Source organism: Haliaeetus albicilla, chromosome 14, assembly GCF_947461875.1.
Source record: "Haliaeetus albicilla chromosome 14, bHalAlb1.1, whole genome shotgun sequence".
NCBI lineage: Eukaryota > Metazoa > Chordata > Aves > Accipitriformes > Accipitridae > Haliaeetus > Haliaeetus albicilla.
In genome coordinates, this window is record NC_091496.1 from 29,708,278 (window position 1) to 29,734,258 (window position 25,981).

At 40.5% G+C, this 25,981-nt stretch overlaps 2 protein-coding genes across 5 annotated transcripts; both read right to left on the reverse strand.

The window, feature by feature from the left end:
- Positions 1–1,343: 1,343 nt before the first annotated feature.
- On the reverse strand, positions 1,344–11,129 carry LSMEM1 (leucine rich single-pass membrane protein 1). Of its 4 annotated transcripts, XM_009916298.2 has the most exons (5): positions 10,947–10,965; positions 9,929–10,051; positions 7,231–7,362; positions 3,745–3,882; positions 1,344–2,005 (listed from the first exon to the last, which is right to left on the reverse strand). In XM_009916298.2, exons 3-5 carry the CDS (start codon positions 7,355–7,357, stop codon positions 1,797–1,799), a joined length of 474 nt encoding a protein of 157 aa, XP_009914600.2. In that variant the 5' UTR covers positions 7,358–7,362; positions 9,929–10,051; positions 10,947–10,965; the 3' UTR covers positions 1,344–1,796. The 4 variants fall into 4 exon arrangements, with proteins under 4 accessions (XP_009914600.2, XP_009914598.2, XP_069658223.1 ...); XM_009916296.2 differs by lacking the exon at positions 9,929–10,051 and having other exon boundaries at positions 10,947–11,129; XM_069802122.1 differs by lacking the exon at positions 10,947–10,965 and having other exon boundaries at positions 9,929–10,296.
- A 1,087-nt stretch (positions 11,130–12,216) lies between these two features.
- IFRD1 (interferon related developmental regulator 1) lies at positions 12,217–24,727 on the reverse strand. Its single transcript, XM_069802121.1, has 12 exons — positions 24,389–24,727; positions 22,153–22,257; positions 21,548–21,629; positions 20,977–21,101; positions 20,538–20,695; positions 19,173–19,223; positions 18,897–19,075; positions 18,683–18,791; positions 16,199–16,333; positions 14,817–14,945; positions 13,717–13,812; positions 12,217–12,919 (listed from the first exon to the last, which is right to left on the reverse strand). The coding sequence occupies exons 1-12, from the start codon at positions 24,432–24,434 to the stop codon at positions 12,830–12,832; spliced, it is 1,305 nt and encodes a 434-aa protein (XP_069658222.1). The 5' UTR covers positions 24,435–24,727; the 3' UTR covers positions 12,217–12,829.
- Positions 24,728–25,981: the final 1,254 nt, after the last annotated feature.

The window sequence follows — 25,981 nt, forward strand, 5'->3', positions numbered from 1 at the left end:
TGACAAATCCACGTGTTTGAGATGCACCAGGTGCCAAATGCTAGCCTTGTTTCTCCCTAGCTAACAAGTACAGATGTGTGTCAGCACGAGACAGGAGCTTGAAAGCAATTACAGTAGCTACAGAGAAAACAACACTGTGAGTGTCATGTTTTTAGTCTTACAATACTTTTTCTTTCATCGTTTAACAGCATTTACAGAAAGATATTTGAGTTGGACTTTTAGGGTTTCTTTCCTTACAACTTATTCTACACTTATTTTATCATTCTCTGTTAGCTATGTTAAAGTCATCTTTGTAACAACTACTTGTGATGTCCAGAGGAGATAATTACAACTGCAGCTGGGAATTAACAGCATGCGTAGTAAACTCTTAAGACCAAACCTCGGAGTTTTCATGTGAATGACTTGACATTAATACATCAGGAAAAGAAAAATCAAGAAATAGAGAGAAGGTGGCATAAAACATAGGTGTAAATCAAAGCACTCCTAATAACAGGAATAGAATTGATGGGCAAATCTGAGTAGAGTCATACCAGGAAAGATTCCTGGACCTAGTTCTTCACTCTGCTGTAGACAATGAAGTAGTCATCACAGAAAGGATTACCATTCATTCTGGAAAAGGAGACTGCAATGCAAGTTGTCAACTTTGGTGAGTTTTTGTAAAGTTGTCCAGAAGAGATAAGAAAGCATTGGATGAGAAAGAGAAATCAAAGTGAAAGAGAAGATGTTGGACATACTCCATAGTGTCAGCTGCCATTGAACTGTTGTGATGGGAGTAACCAATTTATTTACTGATAATGGAGGTGGCTTCTTAATGTATGTACCAGTAGAAGGTTCTGAATACTAAAATTACAAAGCTACCTACCAGTCCGTTATGTGATCATACTTTTGGGTGTCAGTCTCCACAACTGTGTAAAATTAGAGTGAGAAAGCGTCAACTCCTGCCTTCACCCTCTGAGGTACTGCTCCATTTTAAAAACATGAAGGTTCAGACCAGATTTCACCTGGCCCTTCTCCGATAGTGGCCAACAACAACTACAGGGAAGAGTACAAGAACATGTAGTATTTTCCCCACATCATTTTATAAAAACACTTGGCCGTCACCCAGAAACTGCCAGCAAATACTGACTACAACGTACTAGCATTGCTATGAGATGGATACTGCCAGACTGAGTCCTCTAAACCTATTTCCCATCTAAGACAATATGACACCCACTTTCAGTCAATACAAATTTGGGCTGAATATGGCATGTTATGAAAGGGTTTGTTTTTATTCAAGTTTGGTTTTTCACAAAAGGAGTAGTAAGTCAATCTAGTTAGATGCACAGAAAGGAAAACCACTAAACTCCGTGGCAGAATTGGATTTATTTATAAGTTGTGGAATCTGAAGTTATCGTTAAATACAAATAATATAGAAGCAAACACAAAACTTGTTCCAAAGAAACAGGAGAATGACTAAGTGAACAAGGTCATGCTGGAATCATGTGAATAGAAATCACTATTTTCTGTGATCATTCACTTACATTTAAAGTAAAACTAAGCCCTTAGCCCTGCAATTTACAATGCACAGAGAATCTGGAACTCTTGCCAAAAATTGTTGACAGTCCATTGTTTATTGTAAATCATATGGGCTTAGTTTTCAAAATCTATATTCACATAAAACATTATTTTCTAATATTTTTCATTCAGCTGGCTTTTCCAATGCTCCTGTGACCATATCAGAATGTTTAAGTAACCTGTGTGCCATATGTGAATATATCTCAGTACATGAATATGCTGAATTTCATTCCAAAGAAGATCTATTCTCCAGGGACTTTCAGCTCAGCATGGGTAAAGAGGTAATCCTGAAGATCGGGAGACTGTGTGAAGAAGTATCTCCCCTTTTCCTTAATTTCTGATTGATTTAGATGCTTCAATATCATATTGTTCATTTTCCTAAGCTCTTCTATGTTCTTCTTTTCAGATATTAGTCTGCTTGATATTTGGTCCATCTTGTTTCTAGTTTGAACTTGAAAAGGAAAATGTACCGCATTAAATTGGCAACATTTAAGTCAAGAGCATCACTACCCTCTCTCGCATTCCTGTGGGAGTTTGTAGGGAATTACGATGGGTAAAAATATTAAACAGGAAAACAACTGCAGAACCTAATGATAAGAAGTTATGCATCTGGTGGAGTTACCTGTTCACTACATTCTTTAATTGCTTGTTTTCTGTTTTATTCAGTTCAGTGCAGTGTAATAAAATCAGATACAGCTCAGACAAATTATGCAGTCTTCAGGAGTGTATCCATTCCATTAGTGTCCACAGAAAAATGTCTTATTTAGGGGCTCCAAAATGCTATTTCTGGGCAGTAAGCACCTGTATTTCTCTAAAACTACAATTACTAAAACACACAGCAGACTACAGCCACATCACTGGATTTCGTAAAGCATTTAGATTAAAGGAAAATTCTTGCAAATATTAGCATTTGGAGGCCAGTTTCCTCTGGAACACCAATATGCAGTATCTGTCATGTACACTTCTGGAGCTATTTTTATTTTAGCTTTCTGAAGTTAACAAAATTTACCCGTGGGTTTTGAAGCTTGAGTCTAATAGTGCCAATGTTAAAAAAATCTATGTCTATGGATTGCAAATGTAATCTGATATGATGTTTGTAATGTAAGCTGAAACACTGCTGGAACTGAGTTTCAAAACCCACAGGCCTCCACCAACCTGAGCCCAAGCAAACTCCTTTAATCCCTGTAAGTAGCCTTTTGGCTATTACTTTACCATTTTTCCACTAGAGGGGCACATCACTCATTTTTCTATACCAGGGCTCTACTTTTAGCAGCTCTCCATTAAATAAATCTGGAATTCAAGTACAAGATATTTTAATTAGGGTTTTATAATCATGCCACTTAAAATTTCCTGTGTGCTCTGATATTCTGTTCTTTGAGCGCTTGTGAGCAAATTCAGTCAAGGATTAGGATTTCCTGTTCAAAAAGAAAAATGAGGATTTTTTTGCTCTGCTCCAGCAAATTCCCTGCTATAGGATAAAAGAAATCTTAATTTCACATGGATTCCAGTTCATTCAAAATGGACTTGTAAGTTAAAATAATGCACCCCAAAATGGCAAGGGCTCCATAAACCAAGGTCACCTGTAACCATGTGTTTAGCTAAACCCACCCGACCAGTCCAGTCGAAGTGGAACAGCAATTACATCTACAGACTCAATGCTATGTGCCAGTTTTGATATATCTTGTCTAATTTTTTGTTTCTTATGTTTGAGATTTTCTTCGTTCCAAGTACTTAGCTAGCAACTTTCAGGTCTTTCTTCAGGTAGCTTGATTTAAGTGTTAGCGTGGGTGTAATCCCAGTTTCAGTGGAATGACACCAATACTGAGTTTTATCTGGAAAGGAATGGAAGGCACGTTGTCAAAGCATCTCACTGTCATACAGTCATCTTTAAAATTTAATTTAATTTCCAGTCAACATTTTTAGCAACACAGTATAACCCTGTTGAGCTAAATTCTTCACAGCTGTCGAAGCTCACAAAACCTTTGCACTAAAAATGAAATTGTGCCTTTTAGCTCAGAGAGTAGGGGCCTGTGCTTTTGCACCCAGGACGAAGATCCACTTCCCATAACCAGCCAAAGCCTTTGACCATGCAAATACAGCAGTAGCATGTTATAAGGTAGCATGACGCATTTCAGTGAAGTTCTTCTGATTGGCCCTACGTTTTTAAGAACCACTCTTCAGTTTACTTACTTATTAAGAATATTACGAATGAAACAAGTGCCAAACTGATGATCAAAGTAAGAATAAAGGTGACGAAGAACAAACACTGGTTTCTTATGTTGCTCCCTGCCGTGTTTTCTCCAGAACCACCAGTGTTCTCTTCTTCATCTGTTATGAGATGACAAATCATTTGGTGATAAAGTTTGTTAAATCTGGTTAGGATAAACATGACAAAATGCTTCTGGCTTCATGAAATGATGTAGAATACGTCATAATTTTGGCCAACAGATTTCATTTCCTGTGATATTGCATGAGAAGGGAAGAAACCAACTTTATGAGCTCAGCTTGAATTTGGAAGTATGAAAACTAATACATCTGTTATAGCTGTTGGAACATATTCAACAGAAATGTTTCTGTTGTTGAAATACACTGTTTTGTTGAAGTTGACCTGTTTCACAGTTCAGAATTTTACAGCTCAGTTTTACATGTACAAAGGTTACAATTAAGTTTTCATAGGAGGCTTTTTAAGGGCCTGAATGGACTCAACCTTTTCAAAAGAGAGGAGAGAAAAATTCTTATTGAAAACCTAGATACAGATTCATCTTACACGTTCATTCTCTAGATTTGCTTCTTTTTCTGTTTGACAATAGAAGTATCCCTGGGATGATTAATTTCCCAAATTAAGCACCTCAGTTAAGCTCCTGATGTTGGATAGGATGAATGTAGGTCTTGACTTTTTATCTTAAAACAAATGTTTTCAATGTTCTTCTTTCGGTTTTGTTGGTTTCGTTCCAATAAAAAATGAGCTACATATCCCCCCAAATTGTCAAAAACGGAAGAGACTCTCACATGGACTACATATGGTGTCCTTCAGGTACATGAAGAATGAGGGGAAAAAGGACAAGTAGTTGCTACGCTGCCCTCGAATCAGAGCGTCAAGCCAGTTTATTGCTTTCTAAAGAATGTGTTGCATATAGGGAAAGTCCGTAGTTTCTCTCATAGAAACAGTTGCAACCAAATGAGAGGTGGCACTAAGCCCTAAAGTTAACAGTTAAAAGTCAAGTGAACACCATGAGGAAATTCATGTGAACCTAAAAAAGAATCATACTTGAGCCAGATTTGTTTAAGCCCAAGTTTGCATACTACTTTAACTACTTACTAAGGTTTGGGTTTATTTTATGTTTTGGGGGGCGTACGGAGCTAATGTAATTTCATTTTGGTGTCAGTCTCATAGATTCTAAAATTACATGCAAATTACTGTAATTTCTCCTCCTGTAATTGCTGGCTTGCCATTCTGAAAGGAGAGTAGCGTGTGCATCTGTGAAAAATATATTTCTAGATCATGTTCTTGTTTTAGCTGGTAGAAATCTCTGAGGTCTTTGCAACTGAGCCTGTAGTGATAAAGCTGAGGGAAGGCTGTGTATGCCATTACAGCACTTTAATAATGAACCAGTCTGGGGCTGAGCAATTCACTGAGGTAGTAGGAGATGTCTGGGAGTATCTCTGCTTTTCTTTATTGCATTTAAAATGCTCCTCCCTGCAGGTAAGCTGAAACCTTTTAATATTTGGGTTTGGGGGTTTTATTTTTATTCCCTTAGCATTTATAACAAATGCATCATATACTAAGTGCCTGCACAAATATTGCTTTCTAATCAGAATAATAAGGGTGGGGAGGGCCTGCTACTGCTGTCTCTCAAGCATACTAAGCTATCAATAGAGGTCTCAAAAGTGGTCTGTGCTTGCTCTGCCTAATGAATGCCTTCTTACTATTTCAATTGGCTGAACATGCCAGCCTGCAGTGTTGTGAGGAATCAGTGAACACACATTCTTGCCAAACTGCAAACAGTGGGACCATTTTGTTATCTAAAACATAAAGAAATTACTGCATGGCTGCTACCAAAGCAATCAAAAGGTATATACATTTTAAATAGCTTTTAACATGATTGCTAGTGTATTTGATTATGCCAGGTCATATTAAGCTACTGAACAAAAGGATTGCTGTGTACTGCAACACTCTTGAAATGTTGTTTTTAAACCAAATTGGGCATCTGCTATACTACTAACAGATCATTCACAAAATTTTAGTATTTATCAGAAATTGAAAAACACTCCACAGGTCTCACTGATCTTCTGGCAAGAGAGCCAGAATTTTATGCTGCTGAATAAGGCAGCTAAGAAAGAACTGTGAAAAGTTAATTTTATGTATTTAACTGATGGGTAAGATATCTACAGAATCTCAAAGTTTAAAAAAAAAAAGCATGTTAAAAAGAATAATCCTGGAAGGAGCCAAAGTACTTTACAAATTGATGCATGAAATACATATTAGGCTACCTTTATTTACTGCTGAAATGTAGGGAGGAGCATGCATGTGATTGTTCCACAGAACCATATATGATTCCACAGAACCCTGTATATTTACCTGGAAAGTACACAATACTGTCTAATAAAAATTACAACAGAAAGCAAAACAGTCACGCTGCAAAGAGTTTCTTTGACATTAAATCCAATTCATCCCATTGTCTTATTTTGTACTTGTAGAAGTGACAATATCAAGATAATCTACATATGAAAATTAAGTAGCTTATGTCTAACATCTTTCGTTAAATACAGAAACCAGCACCACTCTAGTTTGTTGCATTAGGAAAAGTTAGAGGACTCAGAAACAGAAGTAATGGAAAAGCATTTAAGTCCTATAACTAGAAGCATGATTAATTTATGGCCATTTGAAACTCATTTAAACAGAGCTGTTGTTCTATAGCTTTTCTTCAGTCAAATTTGCCATTATAGTAAGGGAAATAAAAGCAGATTCAAATACTGTTATGTGGAATGCTGCTGAAGAACTCCAGGTTTTAAGATGTTTTCAGGTCACAAAGAACTCAAATGTATTGTAGCTATCACTGGGTGAAAATATTCTTGTTGCCATGAGAAATCAAAGTTAAGAGCCATATAAAACCAGTAGAAGTGTGAGAGCCCATATCTGAAACTGTAAGTAAAGAGAGTCTGCAAATTAAAATGCTTAAAAGTCTCATGGGATATTTTACATAACTGGTTTGAGTCCTTAGAAGATGTGTCTTAAAAGAATGAACAGAAATTAATTCTGTTCCTATTGCCACATATGAATTTTAGTGCTTGTGAAGAGTTACGATGCTATTTATGTAGTAGGTGTATATTGAGCGTTACTAGAAACATTATCCTGCAAGGATCACCTCATGAATCCCAATGGAAATGGAAGATAAGTCCAGGCGTGATAGTGAATCCCTAGCCAAGTGCAAGGATTTTCAGGAACCTAATAACTGAAATACTTAGCAGGAGCAGTTAAACCGTTAATCTGATCTGTCTAAATTATGCTGTTTTCAATCTTTTTCTTACATTTTTCAGTACAGAGCTTGACATATACATTTTGGCCTATTGGGCTGTTGACATCAGTAATACACAATGTGGTCAGCCATACATAACTCTTTTTTGATGGCCTATTGTATGTATAGAAAACCACAGAGCATCACCTATCATACGTACCTAGCACACGTTGGGATATATCTGGACAAACATTTAGTTTGTTTAGGTTGTTTAAAGAATCAACCACATAAAGTTTTCCTTCTTCATGAGTATCGGGCAGGTTAATTTCCAAGGAAGGCCTCTCCATTGTGTCTAAAAGAAATAATAATTAAAAAGGTAAATTAAAACATGGATATGGGAAATAACTGGTAACAGTTGGTGTCTTGTTCTAAGGAAATGCTGAGCAGCCTTAACAATCCTTAAAATAAAGGGATTTGAAGGACGAGCACAGTTACTAGATCTTGAAGGCAAGGGTAACAGTACATAGCACTTATTTATTCTTGGAGATCTTTGGTGAGTATAAGATTTCATTTCTACACTGTGTTTTTGCACATGTGTATACTTAAACCTATATATGCATATGTACGTGTGTGGAGAAAGAGAGAAAGAGAAAAATCTATTTGACTGTTCCAGCATTGATTTGAACGTTAGTTATTTAGTTGTATAACTCTTTTAGTTTGGTGTGTACTTGGTAAGATGTAGGGTGACATCCTGACCACAGTGAAAGCCAAATCTTCACTAATACTGCCAGGAAGGATGTCACTCAGGTCCTCTGCTTTCAGCATCAAATACTTCAGAGATAAGACAGAGAAAGCAGGTGTGGATGTAGGAGATAAGCAGCAAGAATTTGCACCCACTTATACACCTTAGAATATCACTGTGAAGTTATTATTTGTAAAAAATGGAGCAAAAAATAACCTTCTAATGTGGGTCTACTATACATAGATGCTAGTTTTGGACAAATTACAGCCTGATGGCAAAGCCTTTTCTTCAGACTAATAATCCTTGCTTTAAAAAAAGCACTGGATGTGGCCCAATCAGCAAAAAACAGCTTCTCTGTGAGTCTGGGTGCATGAACTCATTGACTTATTGTTTATATGAATACAGTTATGAAGGAAGATTATATAGAGAAAAGAAGCAATACCTAAGCAGGCTCCTCTATGAATTTCACATTATTCCTCATCAGTCTTTTGGTTTTCTTTATGCTACCCTGACTCCAAAACTGTTTTCTAGAAACAAACTACAGTTCTAGCCATAAGGAAATGCAGATGCTCTAACTAGGCATCTTAGACTACACTGGTCACTGAAAACTCCCTTTGTAATTATTGAAGAAAGATACATACTTCCAGGTGATACTCCTCTTAGAATAAGATGCGTCTTTCTGACCTTAGAATCACAGCCTAAATGTACCTTTCCCTTGCTAGTGAATGTAAGGGGGGAGCTCACAGAGATTAGTTTACACTTGGGAGTTGAACACATCTTACCCACTTAGTATTTTATCAAAGCTCTCTTAGTATTTTATCAAAGCTCTCAAGTTCAATTTTATCTGCCAGACATAACTCAGCACTTCACGGGATGCAAACCTCCTGCATGGTGGTTTGTACCCCATGATGGAGGGCGTTAAGCACCTCAAGGTGATTTCTGAATACTAGATGGGTTGAATTGCCCTCTTGACAGGCATCTCCCTGTCCAAGCAATAGAGAACGCAGTGTGACCAGATTCCTAACCTAGCACTTAAATTAAAAAACTAAAGCTTGAGGAATACAGGCCTTAGCCTTTACAGAAAAGACCCACTCTTTCCCTCATCAAACCAGATGCAGATTTTCATAATTCCCCTGAATTTGAGCACACAGACAAGTAAACATTCACTGAGCCTCAGTAAGTCTGAAGACTAAGTGCTTCAATCACCCACCCCTGACAAAGGGGCTTGTTCTCTTGCTAGTGGGGATTGACAGGCCTACATGTATACCTTTATATTTGTATTTAATAGAGTGTAAGAAAAGGCTGCAGCTTCTTTTTTTCTCTTTTCAGAATTGTTGCTGCTACAAAACACAAAGATAAGGTAGAAAAGCTGGCGTAGTAGGGGTTACCCTTACCTAGCGTATGATTTTTAGGTGTGCGGCAGTAATTTCAGGACAGACGGCTGTGTCCACTGTCCTTCCCCTAGAACGTCGCGTGGTGCCAGGCAGCACGGTCGGTGAGCCACGTCCCCACCAGCGCTGGCTCCGCTATCTCCTCACAAGCACATCTGTGGCCAGCTGCAATCATTACAGAGCCCTGCGTTTCAACAACGGCGCACTAAACATTAGTGACCACCTCCTGCACAGAGGCTTTCAGTTATTTTTAGCTGCCAAAGAGCAGTTGTTTCTCTTGGGTATTTTCATTAGCACCTCCCTGCAACTTCAGGGAAGACTCTTCTTAGCAACTTGAGCTGTAATAAACGTGAATACCTTTGATTCCTTAATATTATGAGTTATACATTTCTGCATTCATTTTTATTTAAAAACAATCTCCTCACTGTGCGCGTAACTGCAGTGAAGATAACTGTTATTAATTCAACAAACTCTGTATTACATTTGTTTTATTACATTCACATGCCAAACAAAGGAGAGAGGATACAGACATCAGGGTCACTGGCCAGAAGTGTTGATTATTTTCCCAACAAACTAATCTAAACATTGGGGGCTTGGGAGTCACTCTTATCTGGTACTTTAACCTTGCTTAAAGCCTTTTCTCCCCATGCGATTTTTAAACTTCTTCTTAATCTGTTGTGGTAAAATTAGAACTTAGAATGAGAACACACGGAAAATTCTTCACAGAAAAAAAAGAAATCAAGTCTAAAAGGAATTAAAAAACAGGAGAATGAAATGTTACTTACAACATAACTATGTTCAGGTAACGTGCCAGTATGGAAGAAATCAGCCAGTGAAAATCACCCGAAGAAAACTTGTTCTGCTGTTCCTCTCTCTCTACTTTTAGACCCATAGGAACCTGTCAACTCCTGCAGGACCCATGAAGGCAGCTATGAAACAGACCCTCCCTCTCAATCTATATTTAGAGTTCATCTTGGCTAAGTATACTGACTTAACAATATTGATCTGTTTAAAAAGAAAAAAACACATATACAGCTCTTTTTTATTATACTGAAATCCTTATGATAACATCCTATCATGGAGAATGAGAAGGTTTGTTAGTGATGAGCAATATTTCACTAACCTTTTGGTTTATGGTGCCTTTTTAAAGCGCATTTGCTAATGCAGAAGAGTCATATCTACAACACTGTAGCTATGAGTAACCAGTTTGCTATGCAGAAGAGTCATATCTACAGTATTGCAGTCATGAGTACTTTAAAGGCACAGACTAGAAAAAACAGGGTATTTTCCTCCTCCCACACATCTTAAAATTCAAGTGGGGCAGTATTATGGGATGGACTAATTTGTATGGTATCCTTAGTTGTTTAAAAAATAAATTCTGATGAACTGTTTGTGAGTACTGGTAACTGCTCCTTCACAGTTCTTTTGATCGCTCCTTTTTTTCTTGGTGATGTTGCAGAATGTAACGTTACAGCACACTCTAAGGACAGGTAGCTGACGCTTATACAAAGGGACCATGGCTCAAAACAAATCCTTTCTGAAGCCATTCTATACGTCTAAAATGTTGAACCCCTTTAAAGTGACAGTAAATACATTTTCCTTTCAGGAAAGCACACAGAGAATACATCTTCTGACTCATAGCTCCCACCCCAAGCTGCCAAGCTCTGCCGCTGCCCAGTCTGAGTAGCTGCGCCAGTAATACAGACAGAACAAGCTTGCTCCCTTTCTGCAGGGGTCTCCTAGAAGTCCTCCCTCCAAACAAGGACATGCAAGCCAGAAAAAGAAAAAAAAAAAAAATCTCACCTCCATCCCTGAAGGACTCCTGACACCATCCTAACTGGCAGACAAGGACCCCCGCCTCCCCCATTCTAAGCTTGAAAAGGTCTAAAACCCATCCGATCGCTGCAGGGCAGCAAGCTGCACAGCCCGTCTGCCCTCACGCAGCCTTGGAGCCATCCTGGTCGCTGTGGTTGGCAGCTACAGCGGAATGGGGAAAGGGCAACCACACGCTCGGCCGCCTGCCAGGAGATGCTGTAGAAAGCAATTTTGCAAAACACTGGCAGGAGAGGAAGCCATCAGAAGTGCAACGTTACACCAGCAAAGCATGCCAAAGGTGACCACCCAGAAACCACGGGAGAGACCAGTGGGAACGATTTAGCTGGAAGGGGGCATAGTCTCGGGCTGGGCAAACACAGGTAGCCAGCTTCATCTAGTTCAAGTATCAAAAATTTCTTCTGCACTTGTGTGACAAACACTGACAACACACATCAATAACAGCACAAATCGCAGTTGAAGGCCTTATTATAGCTTAAGTAATCAGTTTCATAAGCCAAACAAATTCTTACATAATGCATTATTTGAGGAAAAAAAAGTTAGAAGGTACAACTAATTGGCATGTATAGATTTTCTGGAATAGGTTATGCTATAATCTGAAACTAAAAAAAAACAACCCCCAAAAAACACCACCACACCCCAAACTTCCCCTTATCAGAGCAAGCAGTTTTCAGGGCAAGGGGTGGGGGTTTTATTGGGTGTAAAGTTTACTTCCTCTGCTGATAAACATTCTTAAAAGCATAGGTCAAGTTATTCTAACAAGCACTGTTATTTATAGATCTTCTGGTTCAGAAGCTCCAGCTATGTAGGCTTTAGTGTCTTTATTACATAAACCCCCCATCGTCCCTACGACAGACAGTTCTCAGTTACTGGCATGTTTCAGTCCTCTAGAACCGAGGGTAGAGCAGTAGTTTTCAACATGAAGAAAACAGGGCAGCTGGAATGGCTACTGTAAGACAAGGGACAAGGTGTTTTGCAGTACCAGAACTAGAAAATATTTGACCATTACAAAACTGATAACAAATGAACAGTAGGCTGTTGTGCAGAGCATATGCAAATAAGATACACCTTCAAAACACAGCAAGGTAGAGTTTCATGTAGCATCTACTAAAGCGTTGAAGACTAACCCAACCACATGCCAGAATGGGCAACTAAACAAACCCATCTGTTTCAACCTTTAGGTTTTGCTAGTGTTCCACCTTTTCATTCATGTAGTAATCACTTCTACACAGAAAGCAAGCAGTGAGAAACATCTTTATTCCAAAACTTAAACATCCAATTTCAGAACATGAGAATCTTGTTTTTATTTTACATTGAAGCAAGTATTGTCACTCACTACTTCACTGTAAGTGAAGGTAATTGAACTTCATAGTCCCCTTCAGGATAAAGTCATACCATGTAGAAATTTCTTTGTCCACCTGCCACTGAAGAGTTTTAAAAGTTACCAAAATAACTTCACATGGACAAGTTCATCTTTTCATATTAGCACATTCTTACCAAAACACTTGGTCAATGAATTACTTTAATTTACTTTTACATAAAGCAAGGAATCCAATCTGACACACGGCATTTGACTACAGTTATCCAGCCCATTGAACAGTTCAGTTACAGTATATTCAACCTTTGGAGCAAGTTGCATCTAATGCAAGTCTTATAATGTATCCCTGCACCCAATCTTGCATCTATCTATATACAGTGTATATGCAACTAAGCAACAACATGCATTATATTTACAGATTTTATACAATATCCCTGTGCACAACTGCAAACTGTGACTACAGAAATTAAAAAATTAATTTAAAGGTTACAAATCTATTTTAGTTATGAAAATTGAACCCCATGGAAAAGGAGATCTAGAAAAATTCCCCCACGTCTGCTCTTTTATCACGACATTTACTTCTAGCCTTTGTCCGAGCCTTGAATGCTGCAGAGTTGTACAAGTGCTACAAAATAAAAGGAAAAATTAATCACAGATCTTCAAAAGGCTTATGTCCCCTTTAGAGAGTTATTTTAATGTTAAGAAACAGCTGAAAATATCTTTTTATTAGTCTTTGGAGTAAATTGGTAGGCTTTCTGAAATTTACAGTAGAATATCTTTGCACCAAAGGCTGATGCATTTTAATATATATACATTTAAAAGAAACTTGGACTGTGTAAGAAAGGCTGAGCTACAAGCAATTGCAGAAGCCGGTCAGTTGAACATCACACAGACACAATGTAGATTAAGTTTGCCCCCTGGATTACACTTGGTAGCACCATTCCTCAAATTGTTTGTACACACGATGAGTACATTCACAACCAACAGAACAAATGCATCCTCCTAGTGTCTGTCTCACACTGGAGAGAGTTTGGGATACTGGCTTTATAAAGACTCAGTTTCTGTAGCTTCTTGTAGGTCCCTACTAAAAAACCTACGGCTCTCATAAGGGCCTAAGTTTCACATGTATGGAGCATGAATCTCATACCAATCAGCAACCATGTCAACCAACCTTCAGACCCCCTTGGGAGAAAAACAGTAGCAGACAGATGCCCAGTAGAAAATCTAAAATAAGAGCTCAAAACGACGCATACAAGCAAGGCTTGGTTTCCTTCAGGACAATATGGGGCACTGTTAGAACTAAAGTGATGAGTTTAAAGATGGCGGCCTCTAAAGTGCATGTTTGGAATACCATTTAATTCAGGAGAAGTATAGAAATGTATGTATGAAGTAAAGAAAATACATTAAGGTGCAATAACCTACCCTTTCAAAACGGGATATCTTCATTGTTTTCAGAGTTGCAGCATCTAGCATTACTGGTGGACCAAGCTCAAACACATTCCGAAGAAAGTCATTTGACTAAACAAGAAACACATAGAAGGATCAGTTTCTCCTTTGATTATCGAGTCTCCAAAGATGACTACTGTTAAATATCAAGTATTCTAGTAAGAAATAGTAGCAATTTGACACAAATCTTAGTATCTTTTGCAATTAAGCCAGGGAACACTTCTTTAATCACAATAAGGCGAAGAACTAAAACTGCCCTCTTGAGAAGACACAAACAGCTACCCCCCCACCTTGACATTTTTGTTCCAGCAAATTAAACACTGTTCTGTTACATGCCCTACACAAGATCAGGCAGCTGGACACAGATCTGTATGGTTTCACAACACACCAATTTTAAAATATCTGGCTGTAAAATTAGTATTTGGAAAAGTTGAAAAAGCTGCTACATGCCTGGGCTCCCTCAGGCACATAGAAATGCAACTGACAATGCCCTGAATATTTTAATGCCATGATTATCACAGCAATTTGGGAGCATATACTCCTAAGCTAGAGTTCCTGTTTCTGCTATGTATCTAAACAGATGACTAGTGAACAAGCAGTTCCTAGAACAGAGATAAGGACTTATCCCTTCCTTTTTGGAATGCTGTCATCATTGGCCTGCAAGTTCTGTTCATTATTTTTTACTAAAATTTTGCATTCCTTTTTACAGGCTTGAACAGGAAGGGTTGGAGGCATGCAGCTTTATAGCAGCCAGATGACTACACCACTCTGCTGAAAGAGGGCATAAGGATTCAGGAAAAACCCTGAAGCTAAGAAGATGCTCACAGCTTGAATCTCTTACTTGTTGGAAGTCTTGTAACTGCTAACCCAGCACACCCAGGCTACAACTCCAAAGCAGCTCACCCCGACAGTTCTAGCTCACTGTAGTTCATTTGCTAAGTGCTGCCTTTTAACACTTACAATGAAGGCCCATCATTTCACCAAGTTCTACTCACGATTTCATAATTCAGACTGAATGACTACAAAGAAACCAGACAGGGAACAACAGTCTGAGCATGTATCAAACAGCAGCTCACCTGCAAATGATATTGCATCCCCGACCCCAGAATCTCCTTGAAGGTATCGTAAGTTTGTTTTTTAACCCAGCAGTCAATATACATGCGCTCAGGTCCAAACTTAACCATCTCTGTAGGAAAGTCACGCTCCTATCCAAAATTAAAGGAAACAATATATATAATTTTAATTTAAACAGTCTTTTGTATTAGGAATTGTATATGTCTCAATGAACTTTATTTTCGTTAATAAATTTGGAACACCAAAACCTTCCAAATAATATTGCATATGCTAAAGATTGTATTTGTTTCTAAACTGATGCACACCTAAAGTTAAATCTCATGTAAGACTTGAAGCTGACATTCTTCCAAGTCAGAAAGCATTTAAAACACCCACAACCCTTAACTTTAATCTTTAAAATAACTTTAAGAATTGGACTTATCTCCAGAAAAAACAGTTTGAGTACAGGAGTCACCTTTCAGTCAGTTTGTAAGCCTCATTTAGTCCCCACCTTTCAAGTGCAGCAAGCTACATTTGTGACAATGGAATGTAACAAGCCCTAGTGACTCAGATTCTTCTACAGGCAGAATCTCAAATGTGACTTCAAATCACTTCAAAGCCTTCTCCTTAGCTTCCAAGATGTTTAACCATTCCAAATGTCAACTAATATTTAGTTGGTCCTACCTATACAACAATGTAAAAAGTAATTATCTGACAAAAAATCTAGTTCAAGAGGTGTAAGATAAGAAATAATCCATTGAAGTGATAGAAGTTTGACATTTGTCTTCGAGGCTTTACTCAGATGTCACTAACCAAGTATTTTGAGAGTTCTGCTTTGTGTATTGTTCTCAATCTGGATACGGAAAACCAGAAGATTACAGCACAACAATTAGGACAACTCCCCCCCATACACAAACACTTCTTTGGCCCCTGACAGAGGTGCCATTTGGAAATGTATCTTACTACTAAGTTGCTTTTTGTTTACTATGCACAACAGTTCAGTAAGAGATTTTACAATAAACCTTTTCACAGAATTCAGAACACTAATTTGCATGTACTACAAGTTTTCTGTGAAAAAAAATCTGCTTATGGTATAAAATAAAAAGAATTTAGTATTTACAGTGCAATTTTTAGCATTCTTTACAAGAAAAAAACCCCACAACCCTCTTCAATATGGAAGTCAAGTCTGGAGCAAAATAAACAAAGTTTAACTTTCTTTGCTCTACATTTCCAAAAAAGCAGTTTTATTTTGTGTAAGTGATCAGAATTTGAAATCTCATTTAAACTAATTTTTTCCTGTTGCTTTTACTGAAACAGTAATTCTATTTAATAATAAAATGATTTTCATTAAATTGTACACTACATAGTTACAATCCAGACATTCAAACCAAGATAAAACAATCACCTCAACAGCTCGTAGAACATCTCTGAAGACAGATCGCTGCTTTCTTTTATCTACTTTGGCTCGGTGCTTGTTTCCATCAGTAGCCAGAGCTCTTAGTTTCTCTGTCAGAAGCTCCATATCTTCATAAAAGAAATCCTAGTAAAAAAAAGTGGGGGTTTTTGTTTTGGTTTGGTTTGCTGGGTATTTTGTTTGTTTCTTTTTTTAGTTTCTGGCCTTAACATCTTTTCCTGCAAATAGGAAAATGGTTCTCTCCAAGTTCTGGGCACGTAGACCTCTACAACCTGTTACTTAAAGAGACAGAGATGGCACTAACTTCCTGTAGTTCCTTCTGCAGTGTTTAAGCCAGTAAGAACAAAGTCACAGCATCCAGTTTACCCAAGAAGGACACTATCAAACTCTGTTTTGGTAGTTAGAGCTACATGACACTGTACAGCTCCTTCAACGTGTGTATATACCTGTCAATCTGTTCTGCTCCATAATTCCAAGGGACTCAAACTGCCTAACTGACCTGCTGAACCTGGCTGCCGGTCCTGTCGACAAGCTGAGGGCACTTTCAGGTTATTAGCACAGAACTCATGCTGCAGGAGATGGATCGTGAGACACCATTAGACTGACAGTACAGAATCTATTTAGTCATTAGTCTCATATGGGGTGGAAAATTATAAAGCAGTTTTTAAAAAATGCTTAACAAAACACTCCAAGTAAACATTAATGCATAATTGTTTAGCAGGAAATATTTTCTCCCCTCCATTTGCTAATTCAGTGGTAGTTTACCTGGATTAGTAAGAATGTATGTAAACTTATGTAAAAACAAGTTTTTGTGTTTTTTTTAATCTGTCAACTGACTAGGCTGAGTTTACTGCATGCTTTTTAAAAGAAACTGGTCAAAGCCAAAACATGGTAAGCATTTTTAATCTGTGCTGATTGTTAAGGATCCAAAGAGAGTAATTTGTAATGATTAAAAGGGCATTTCCTCAATGGAACAGAAGTTTTTAATGAATATAGTCTCATTTGTTAATGCATTTTAAAGATTTTAGTTACTTGCAGTCAGTTTGACCAAATAAATGATCAAGTTCCAGTCTCTTTTCTCCTTTCAAAGTTGGTGTCCTAGTGGGCACAGGAAGCTGGGAAGGGACACAGCCAGGGCAGCCAACCCAAAGTGGCCATTCCATACCATGTGACATCATGCCCACTATATAAACTGGGGGGAGTTGGCCTGGGGGGGCAGATTGCTGCTCAGGAACTAACTGGGCATTGGTCAGTGAGTGGTGAGCAATTGCATTGTGCATCACTTGTATATTCCAATCCTTTTATTATTACTATTGTCATTTTATTAGTGTTATCACTATTAGTTTCTTATTTTCTGTTCTATTAAACTGTTCTTATCTCAACCCACAACTTTTACTTCTTTTTCTGATTCTCTCCTCCATCCCACTGGGTGAGGGGGAGTGAGTGAGCAGCTGTGTGGTGCTTAGTTGCTGGCTGGGGTTAAACCACAACAGTTGGCTTCCATAACAAGAGACTCAAATCCCTCCTGTTTGCCATTATATAGAAGTCTCGGCATATTGTTTCAGATTGTGCAGTGTTAGTGTGTCATGCATCGTGACTCAATTGGAGTTATCTTTTCACTTTGGACAGTGTTCTGGCAAAGCTTGGCAGCCTTGACCAAGCTAGGAGCCATTCAGGCAGCTCTTCCAAACTATGCTATGGGTAAGTGAAAACTGTTTCCTTCAGTGCTGTCAAGAAAACAGTTCAGAAATTAATAAGGCATATTAAGGAATGTAAAGGCAAGTTTAGCTGTGTGTGATGTAATACTGAGAAGCTTGCACCTAATCCAACTCAAAAGCAAACCCCAAGAAATCTCACCAAATGTAGCAATGCCGGTATCTGTGCAAAATTTGTACAAATCCTTTCAAAATCTGCCCCCTTAAACTGACTGACTAGTCCCCAACTGACTAAAATAGTCACAAATGCTGTGAAACCATCATGCAATACTAGTTATTCTTCTCAAGGTACCTAAATAAGGATACTGAAAATGCAGTACTAAAAGTTAACATGGTTTCTACTGAAGGATAGATTTTTAGCTGTGAGAGCAGAATTGTGCAGGTTGTGAATCACTAACTTGTCTGCATAAGTATCTAATGAGTGTTCCCACTACAGTAAACAATACTGTTTTATCCTGGAATCTCTCTAGGAATTTTTTTTTTAAAGCTGGTGTTGGATTTATATTTTAAAGCTTGCACACTACATTTCTAGTTGCTCTTCAGTACTGTTTGATGTGTTTTGTTATATTGGTCCTGTTCTGTAATATGGAAATTAGTGTAAAAAATGATAGCTAAATTGCTGTGAATTATTGCTACACCCACTTAGATGGGGGAAGATTCAATACAAAGAACACAACCCAGTGAATTCCCCGCCACTTGTTGAGATCCAGGGTGCTACGCAACACAGGTTAAATAATTTGTCTTGTCATCATCTACTTACAGCATCTGTTTCACGTGCCAGTTCAAACAGAAGAGCTAGTGTTTCTCCAGCAGCTATTCTCATGTTGAGGTCATCACAAGACAGGAGACTTGGAAGTTTATGCAAGTGCCTGAGGAGTAAGTCACATTTTATTAAGATCTGCATTTTGTTGACACTGCGTCACTGCATATAAAAACAGTCATTACAAATTTTGTTTTCCAATAAAGATACTCACATTTCAATTTTCTTCTTCACTTCATTCATTGGACAAATGGTCAACAACAGTGTCCATGCTAAGAGAGCACTGATGTGAAGCACAGTATTATGGGTACTTGATACGCCATTAGTGTCTCTATCTCGCTGATAGGCCTTTGTGAAGATGTTTTCCAGGCATTCCATAGTAGAGTACAGCTCCTGAACAGGGTAAGAAAAGATCATGGAAGCAGATTAAGATCCACACATTTCCATATTGTCAATTTATATACATAAAAAAAGTATTTTTTATCCTCACCGTAATGTCATCAGTGACAATGAAACAGCAAATCCCTAAGCAGGTTGCACACTAGACATAAAAGAAAAAAAGAGTCAGCATTTGACATTAATGTTACCATTGACAAAACTCTGAAATTCAGCACCTGGAGTAATTGAGACTCCAGATTAAGACCTTAGCAGAGTAGAAGTCTTCAACACTGTTTAATTCAGCTACCTTGTAACAGTTAGCTCTCAGTTCCCTCTACTGTCAGGATTTTACAATATATGCTACTTAAAAGCCTTAACTATTCATGCCGTATTATCTAATATAGCTTACAAAGCCGCTCCAGAAAGCTACATGTAGCACTCCTTTCACCCAATTATTTTAAATCCCACCAGAATTCACTAGCAGAAATTATGTTGATAAACAGTAATGGACATGTGATATGTATACATAGCTATGGGAAGCATTTTCCCCCTCTCTGCCCACTATTACAACTAAATGTCATGAAAACACTGGACTTCAAGAGCCTTTCTTGGCACTTTCCAACTTTTACTGCAAGGTCCTGTACTGCAACTATACATCTCTTCCTTATTCCCTGTATTCAACTCAGTCTCCTCTTACGAAGAGTAAGAAAAGATGTGCTTGAAAGTGATGCCTGCACTAACCACACAGGCCTCAAAACTACACTTAAACAGGACAAGCTTTAAGGGCTTTTGTTTGTTTGTAGAAACAACTGCCATTGAACTAATACTAGCTCCTCTTCCAGCTGACAGTATCTATTGTACCACAGCTTGTGTAAAATAGGAGAAGTAGCCAGCTATGTAATGATAAAGGCAAGTTGGAAAATACTAGTTAAAACTCTGAAGCTTAAAAAAACCCTCTTGGCAAGAGCTTTAGACTCTCTTCAGTCAATATTTCAAGTATACCGCTAATGTATAGATGAGATGACTGGGTGAAAAACTTAAAATACTTTTGGTAGTATGAATGCACCAAGTATGTAGTTCTAGGTCTGCTATATATAGTTTTATCATACATAAATATATTTTACATTCCTCCACTGTTAAAGTTAAAATTAATACAGGAAGAAGGATACATCAGTCAGTGGGAAAACTTTCTTTTTTTTTTCTATAGGACTTCAACATCCACCCTCAGAACTGCAGTTAAGGAGACTGCAACTTGACAGAGTACTTTAAGGAAGTTCCTAGGCTGAAGAAGAGAATGACGTTCAACCTTTAGGTGGAACTTTTCAAGCCATTGAAAACTGCTATGCATCATTCAGAGCATACATCAACATCATGAGTTCACACTAGTGTAGTAACCTTTAGTTCTGGATTACACAATAGTGAGTTGGTCAAAAACTGCCCTCTGTCCCTTCCTGGCAAATAAACTTTTTATACTTACAGCCTGTCTGGCTTGGACACTGGCTGTTCCATCACAGACAATCTTCTTCAGAACCGGACCAAGGGTCTTAAAAATCTCTTCACTTTCAATTCCTGACCCCATCTGCACACACAGAAGACATGCCAGTCCGGCAGCTGCACACTGTTCGTCGCTCTTACCTAGAGATTAACATGCTACGATGAGTAATCACCTTGTGCATTGCTTCCTTTAAAGATCATTAGTCTGAAAACTTGCAAGTGGAAATTCAGAAACCAACAGAAGAATTTCAGTTAATTTTCTAGGTCAGTTAAAGTATAACATCTAAATTCAAAAAAGGAATGTTGTTAACATAACTAAGCACTCTACAAAGTACTAGAGAAGCCTCACAGTCTTAATTCCTTTTAAACGATAAGCTATTTCATGGGGATTATTGCTTTCTAATAGCAAGCACGTTAATTACCTTTCTTTATGCAGCGTTCAATGCTATCAGTTAGTGTCATTCTCCTTTCCATGATAAATTCATATAGTATTTTAGAAGAAAAAGCACTTTTCAGACTTTCAAGAGCTGCTTGTCTTGTCTTTGCACTGTTAGAAGAGAGAAGGAAGACCTCCTGAAATCAGCACACATCCGTTAAAGCTCAGCCTTTATTTTTATGGTAGTTTCTATTTGTCTGCACCCAATAGAAGAGTAACCCACAGCAGCACCACGAAGTACAAAATGCTATGAATTGCCTCCTTCCTCAAGGATAGAGAAACTTAGGTTGGAGATAAGAGTTCACAGTAGTACACCAAGCTAGAAATAAATTCACTCTATTTCAAGCTATTAGGAAAGGAAAGTCTGACTCTCACGTATCCAAAAACTTGGCGGAGGTAGAAAGATCTTTTCAGATGCACAAGAAAATCAAGTCCTCCCCAGCATGAAATAACTGTAATTTCAGTAAGCATATAAAAGTTTGATGCATATTTCCCTTCTCATATCAGAGAAAGCCAGAAAACAATGGATGAATGTGTTTCTTCAAAGCATACTATACCTCTTGTCCAATGTAAGATCAATAAATCCCTTCAATTTGTATTCTAAGTCTTCTTGAGTGGCTTCTTCATCAACTTCAGGCCCTAATCCAAAGGAAATAATTTAGTCCTACTGATATACACTTTATTAGCAGACACAGTAGTATCCAACACTTAACATTTTTAATACTAGTAAGAAAGCAGTTTAACATAGACAACAGCTACAAAATTGTTCAGTGTTAAAGCAAGAGAATGGTGTTAAGCCTACTGCATCGAACTGCCCCTTAAAATACTTTTATAACAATTGATCTATTGATACATCTGTGCTGTTTCTATACCTGCTTCTTACATGTGCCAAGACATGTGCACTTTAAAATTCTTACTGTCTCCAAAAGTTAGCATTGTATAATTCTAATAGAAAGAAGCCCAACAGTTTTGTGGGAGGCTCATGAAACCTGGAATACATTCTTACCAAACAAAACGATAGCCACTAGATTAACAATCATATAACGTTTAACAGAATGTCATTATTTTGCTACTGCTACTTACAGTGTAGTACTTAAGCTCTTAAATCAGCTCATGGTTTATGTTTTTAAAAAGATTAATAGGTATAAATGAAAGACTATACCATCCTCAGTGAAGCTAGCAGGATCGCTGAAGCCACTGCAGTGGCTCATAGTTTCAATTGAAGCATCTTCATCACTAAAAGGCTGCACATTTCTGGGCTGACCACCTTAAGGAAAGATGAATACAGCAGTTTGTTCATTTTTCATATGCAAAAGGAAGATCTGAACACTGAAAGTAGGATTTAACCCTCCCAACAGATTCACTCTCCCTGACCCAGCCACGGAAAGCACATTTCTTTCCTCTGCTAGGTCTTTTACTCCCAGCTGTTCTGAAGACTACGTTGGCTCTGTTCTGGAAGATCATTTGTGAATGGTGGGGAAGACCCCACCTAGTTTTCCAAGTATCAGTAGAACTCCTGACTCCAGATTTAGGATCCTTCTACAGTCAACTTCAAGTTAATGCAATTTCCTGTGACTGTGCTTTAAAAGTAGCTCTATATTAACTGTTAGGACAAGCTACCTAAAGAAACCGCCGTACAATCTTTATTTTTCAATTTTGAGGTACTTCAAGGCAGGGTAAGTTATACATTTAGGCAAACATACATTACCCAGTTCAATGCAGGATTTACAGGATTAAGTATAGTATGTGCAGCATCAGCAATGTCTTACCCTATTTCAACACTGAATTACAAATACGAGCCAGAACATCAAATGCTTCAACAGGGGAAAAAAGTTTTCCCTCTCAGGATCAAGAAGGCCTCGGCTCAGGAACTTCAGTCTTTTTGAAGAAAGGAGTATTATTTTCACCAGTGTTCATTTCCACAACTTTTTGTAACTGTATCTTATTCTTACAGCATTAGGAGTTGGAGGAGTTTGATCTGATAATACTGTAATTTCTACTGCTGTTCTATCCTAGCCCTTACTTTGCATCTACTAACGTTGATTAGCAAAAGAATAGTTTTGCTGTTATGTCTCCAACAGTTCCCAAATGTCATTTACAGAACTCAGAATTCTGCTCTTCCGCCTAGTTTTCTGTGGTACAGTTGATTCTAAATTATTTAAGAAGGCAGCATGCAGTGCTTGCCCACTTCAGGCAGGCTTCCTGACTACCAAGACCCCCCCCAAAAGCATTTTTATCTAGGCAGAATCAACCTTGAGTTGATCACTGTCCAAGTGCTTTTCCAGTAAAGTTAAATTCACACTTCAGAGGTGTTGCAGCTCTGAGGTGGAAACCATCTACTTGTCTCACTGACCATAACCCTTGATGTTTTCTATAGTTACAGGGGAGAAGCACTAGCCAATGCATAGACCAGGAAACTTGGAAGCTCGGAGTTCTGGCACAGCCACCTCCTTGCCTCTGGTGATGTCAAGCAGCGAAGTTCAAAGGGAGAAGTGGCAAGAATGACTGCCAGCCCTTCACAAACTAAAATAAAAGCAGCTGCAGAAAGAGCCAGTGAACTGCTTGCTTCCTGAACGTTTGATACTTAGAGAGACAGACTCTGCTCACAGCTATGGCAGCCTGAAGTGAAATTTCTCACCCCACAAAATCTCCATTCGGCCCAGGCATCACCACCTCAGCCACACACATCCCGGATCGGTATGAAGACTGGTTTACCTTCTAACACCCTCCTTCAGGCCAAGAAGGGTTGTGGTTTGTTGTTTTGTTTTTTTTTTTTTTAAAGGCACTGCAGCCTTTCGGAGCACAATACGCCGACGTACAGCCACACCAGCCACCGGAGTGACAGCAGCAGCCGTCCCCGTGTCCCCCCCCCCCCCCCCGCCCGGGAAGGGCCCACGCCGGTGCAGCGGCGCGGACACCGGCGGCTCTGCGTGCCGGCGACGCTCCCCAGCGCCATTCACGCCGCGGGGCCCGGCCTCCCCCGCCGCGGCCGGGCTCCCCGCGCTGCCCCGGGGCCAGCCGCTGCCCTCAGGGCGCTGCTCGCCGCCGCCGCCGCCAGGCACGGCCGCCGCCTCCCCGGGGCCGCCCGCGCCGCCGGGCGCATGCGCGCAGAGGCCGTGAGGTGGCGGTTTCGGGGCCGGCTCCGGTCAGCCCGGCGGCGCCGCCCGGCCCGGGCCCGGGCCCAGGCGCTCCCTCCCGCCCAGCGGGGAGCTCCGCGGCCGCGCCCGTCCCGCCCTGCCGCTTCCCCACTAAGCCCCGCAGGGCGCCGGGGAGCAGCCGGCCCGGCCGCCCCGCGGCCTCTCTGGTCGGCCGAGGCCTTCCCGCCCGCCCCGGCGGCTCGTCGGGTGAACTCCGCGCCCCGCCCGCCCGCTCCGGAGCCCCCCCCCGGCCGCGCTCACCGGCTCCGCGCTGGTGGTTGCTCCCCCGCTTCTTAGGCTTGGGCATGGTCGCAGCGGCGCTCGGCTCGGCTCCGCTCCCGCGGCCCCTCTCCGGGTCTCGGTCTCTCCGCTCCCCCCCCGCCCGGGAATCAGCGACAATCAGCCGATGGAAGAGCAGGATGGCTTTTTACTCCAACGCCTCTGCGAGGCCGACTTCCCGGGCCGGGGCAGCGGAGGTGATTGGCGAAAGCAGGCGGAGGACGAACCGGCGGCGAAGGCAGAAATCCCCGTGGAGGCCCGTGAGCGGAGTCGATGCATCTTTCTCCTCTCAGACACCCGGGGCTAAAGGCGCGGAGGGGGCGCCGGCGCCGCTTTTATAGCCCGCCGGCCTGCGGGGGCGGGGCCGCGCGCGACGCGCCGTTGCCGCCAGCCAATGGCCGGGCGCGGCGGCGGCGAGCGGGAGCCCTCTGACGCGGCCGCGCCGGTGCCCAGTGGCGGGGTGGGGCGGGGACGTCGCCGCTGCCGCCGCCGCCGCCTCGCGCGCCCTCTGCCGCTGCCTCGCGCGCCCTCTGCCGTTGGCGCGGCTGGCGGCGGGAAACGGGCGGCGGGTTTCGTGAGGGGAAGGGCGGCGGGTGGCGAGTGGCGAGGGACGCGCTGGGGGCTGGCCTCCGCGTTGCCGTCGTGGGACGTCGCTGCGCGAACCCTCCGTTCCACAACCGATCGCCGGGGCGGGTGGGTTGCTTCTTCACAGCGGATTGTCTGCCGCGCACGGCGGAAGGGGGTTTCCTGTCACGGTTTTGTCCGTTCTCTCTCCCGGTTTAGAGACTTGGCGCTTTTAAGCCTAAATGCCTTTATTTTTAAGCCAAAACTGATTTTTTTTTTTGGTTCTGCCGCGCTTCCAGTAAAGAGGAACAGGGTAGCACTCCTACCCACCAAAAATACATTTCCTTATAATATTTCTGAAACGTGCTTCTGAATTCTCACTGATGGGCCGTAACACTACCACCGTATCTGGGGGCGGGAAGAGAATTTTGCGGAACTTGCTGAAAAGTTACGTAAGACATAGCAGTGATTACACTCTTTGAATTCCTTTGCATACAAAGTGTATTTACACTGACTTCCAGAAAGGCAAACTTTCATAACAATTCTCTGTAAGTGCTGCATGAAAAATAAAGGAAATGTGGGGTTTAGTGATAGGGTTTAGTGACCCATCTGTGCGTCTCGAGTAAGGAAATGCCAATAGTGTCTATTTCTAGGAAACGGTAGCTGTCAGCTGTGGTACCGGTGGGTGCTGGCAGAGCCCGATGTTTTGGGTTGCTGTGCGGCGTGAGCCTCCTGGTGACCATTTCCTTGGGCATGGGAGAGTCAAATTTCTGAAAAGGTCTAGCCAGTTCTCCTAGCATCCTATTTAAGAAGAGTAGAAAAAGAGACAAAAGTCAGTACATACTGCATGCGTACAGGACAACACATGGGTGTCTCAGAGGCACCGGTGGCTCTTCTCCTTCAGGTTGAAATGTCAGAGCAAGGGACAGCCTTCCAGGTAAGTAGGCAGAGGAGCTGCAGTTAAATACAGAAGGCATAACTGTACCCTTGGGTACACAAGAGTTAATACCA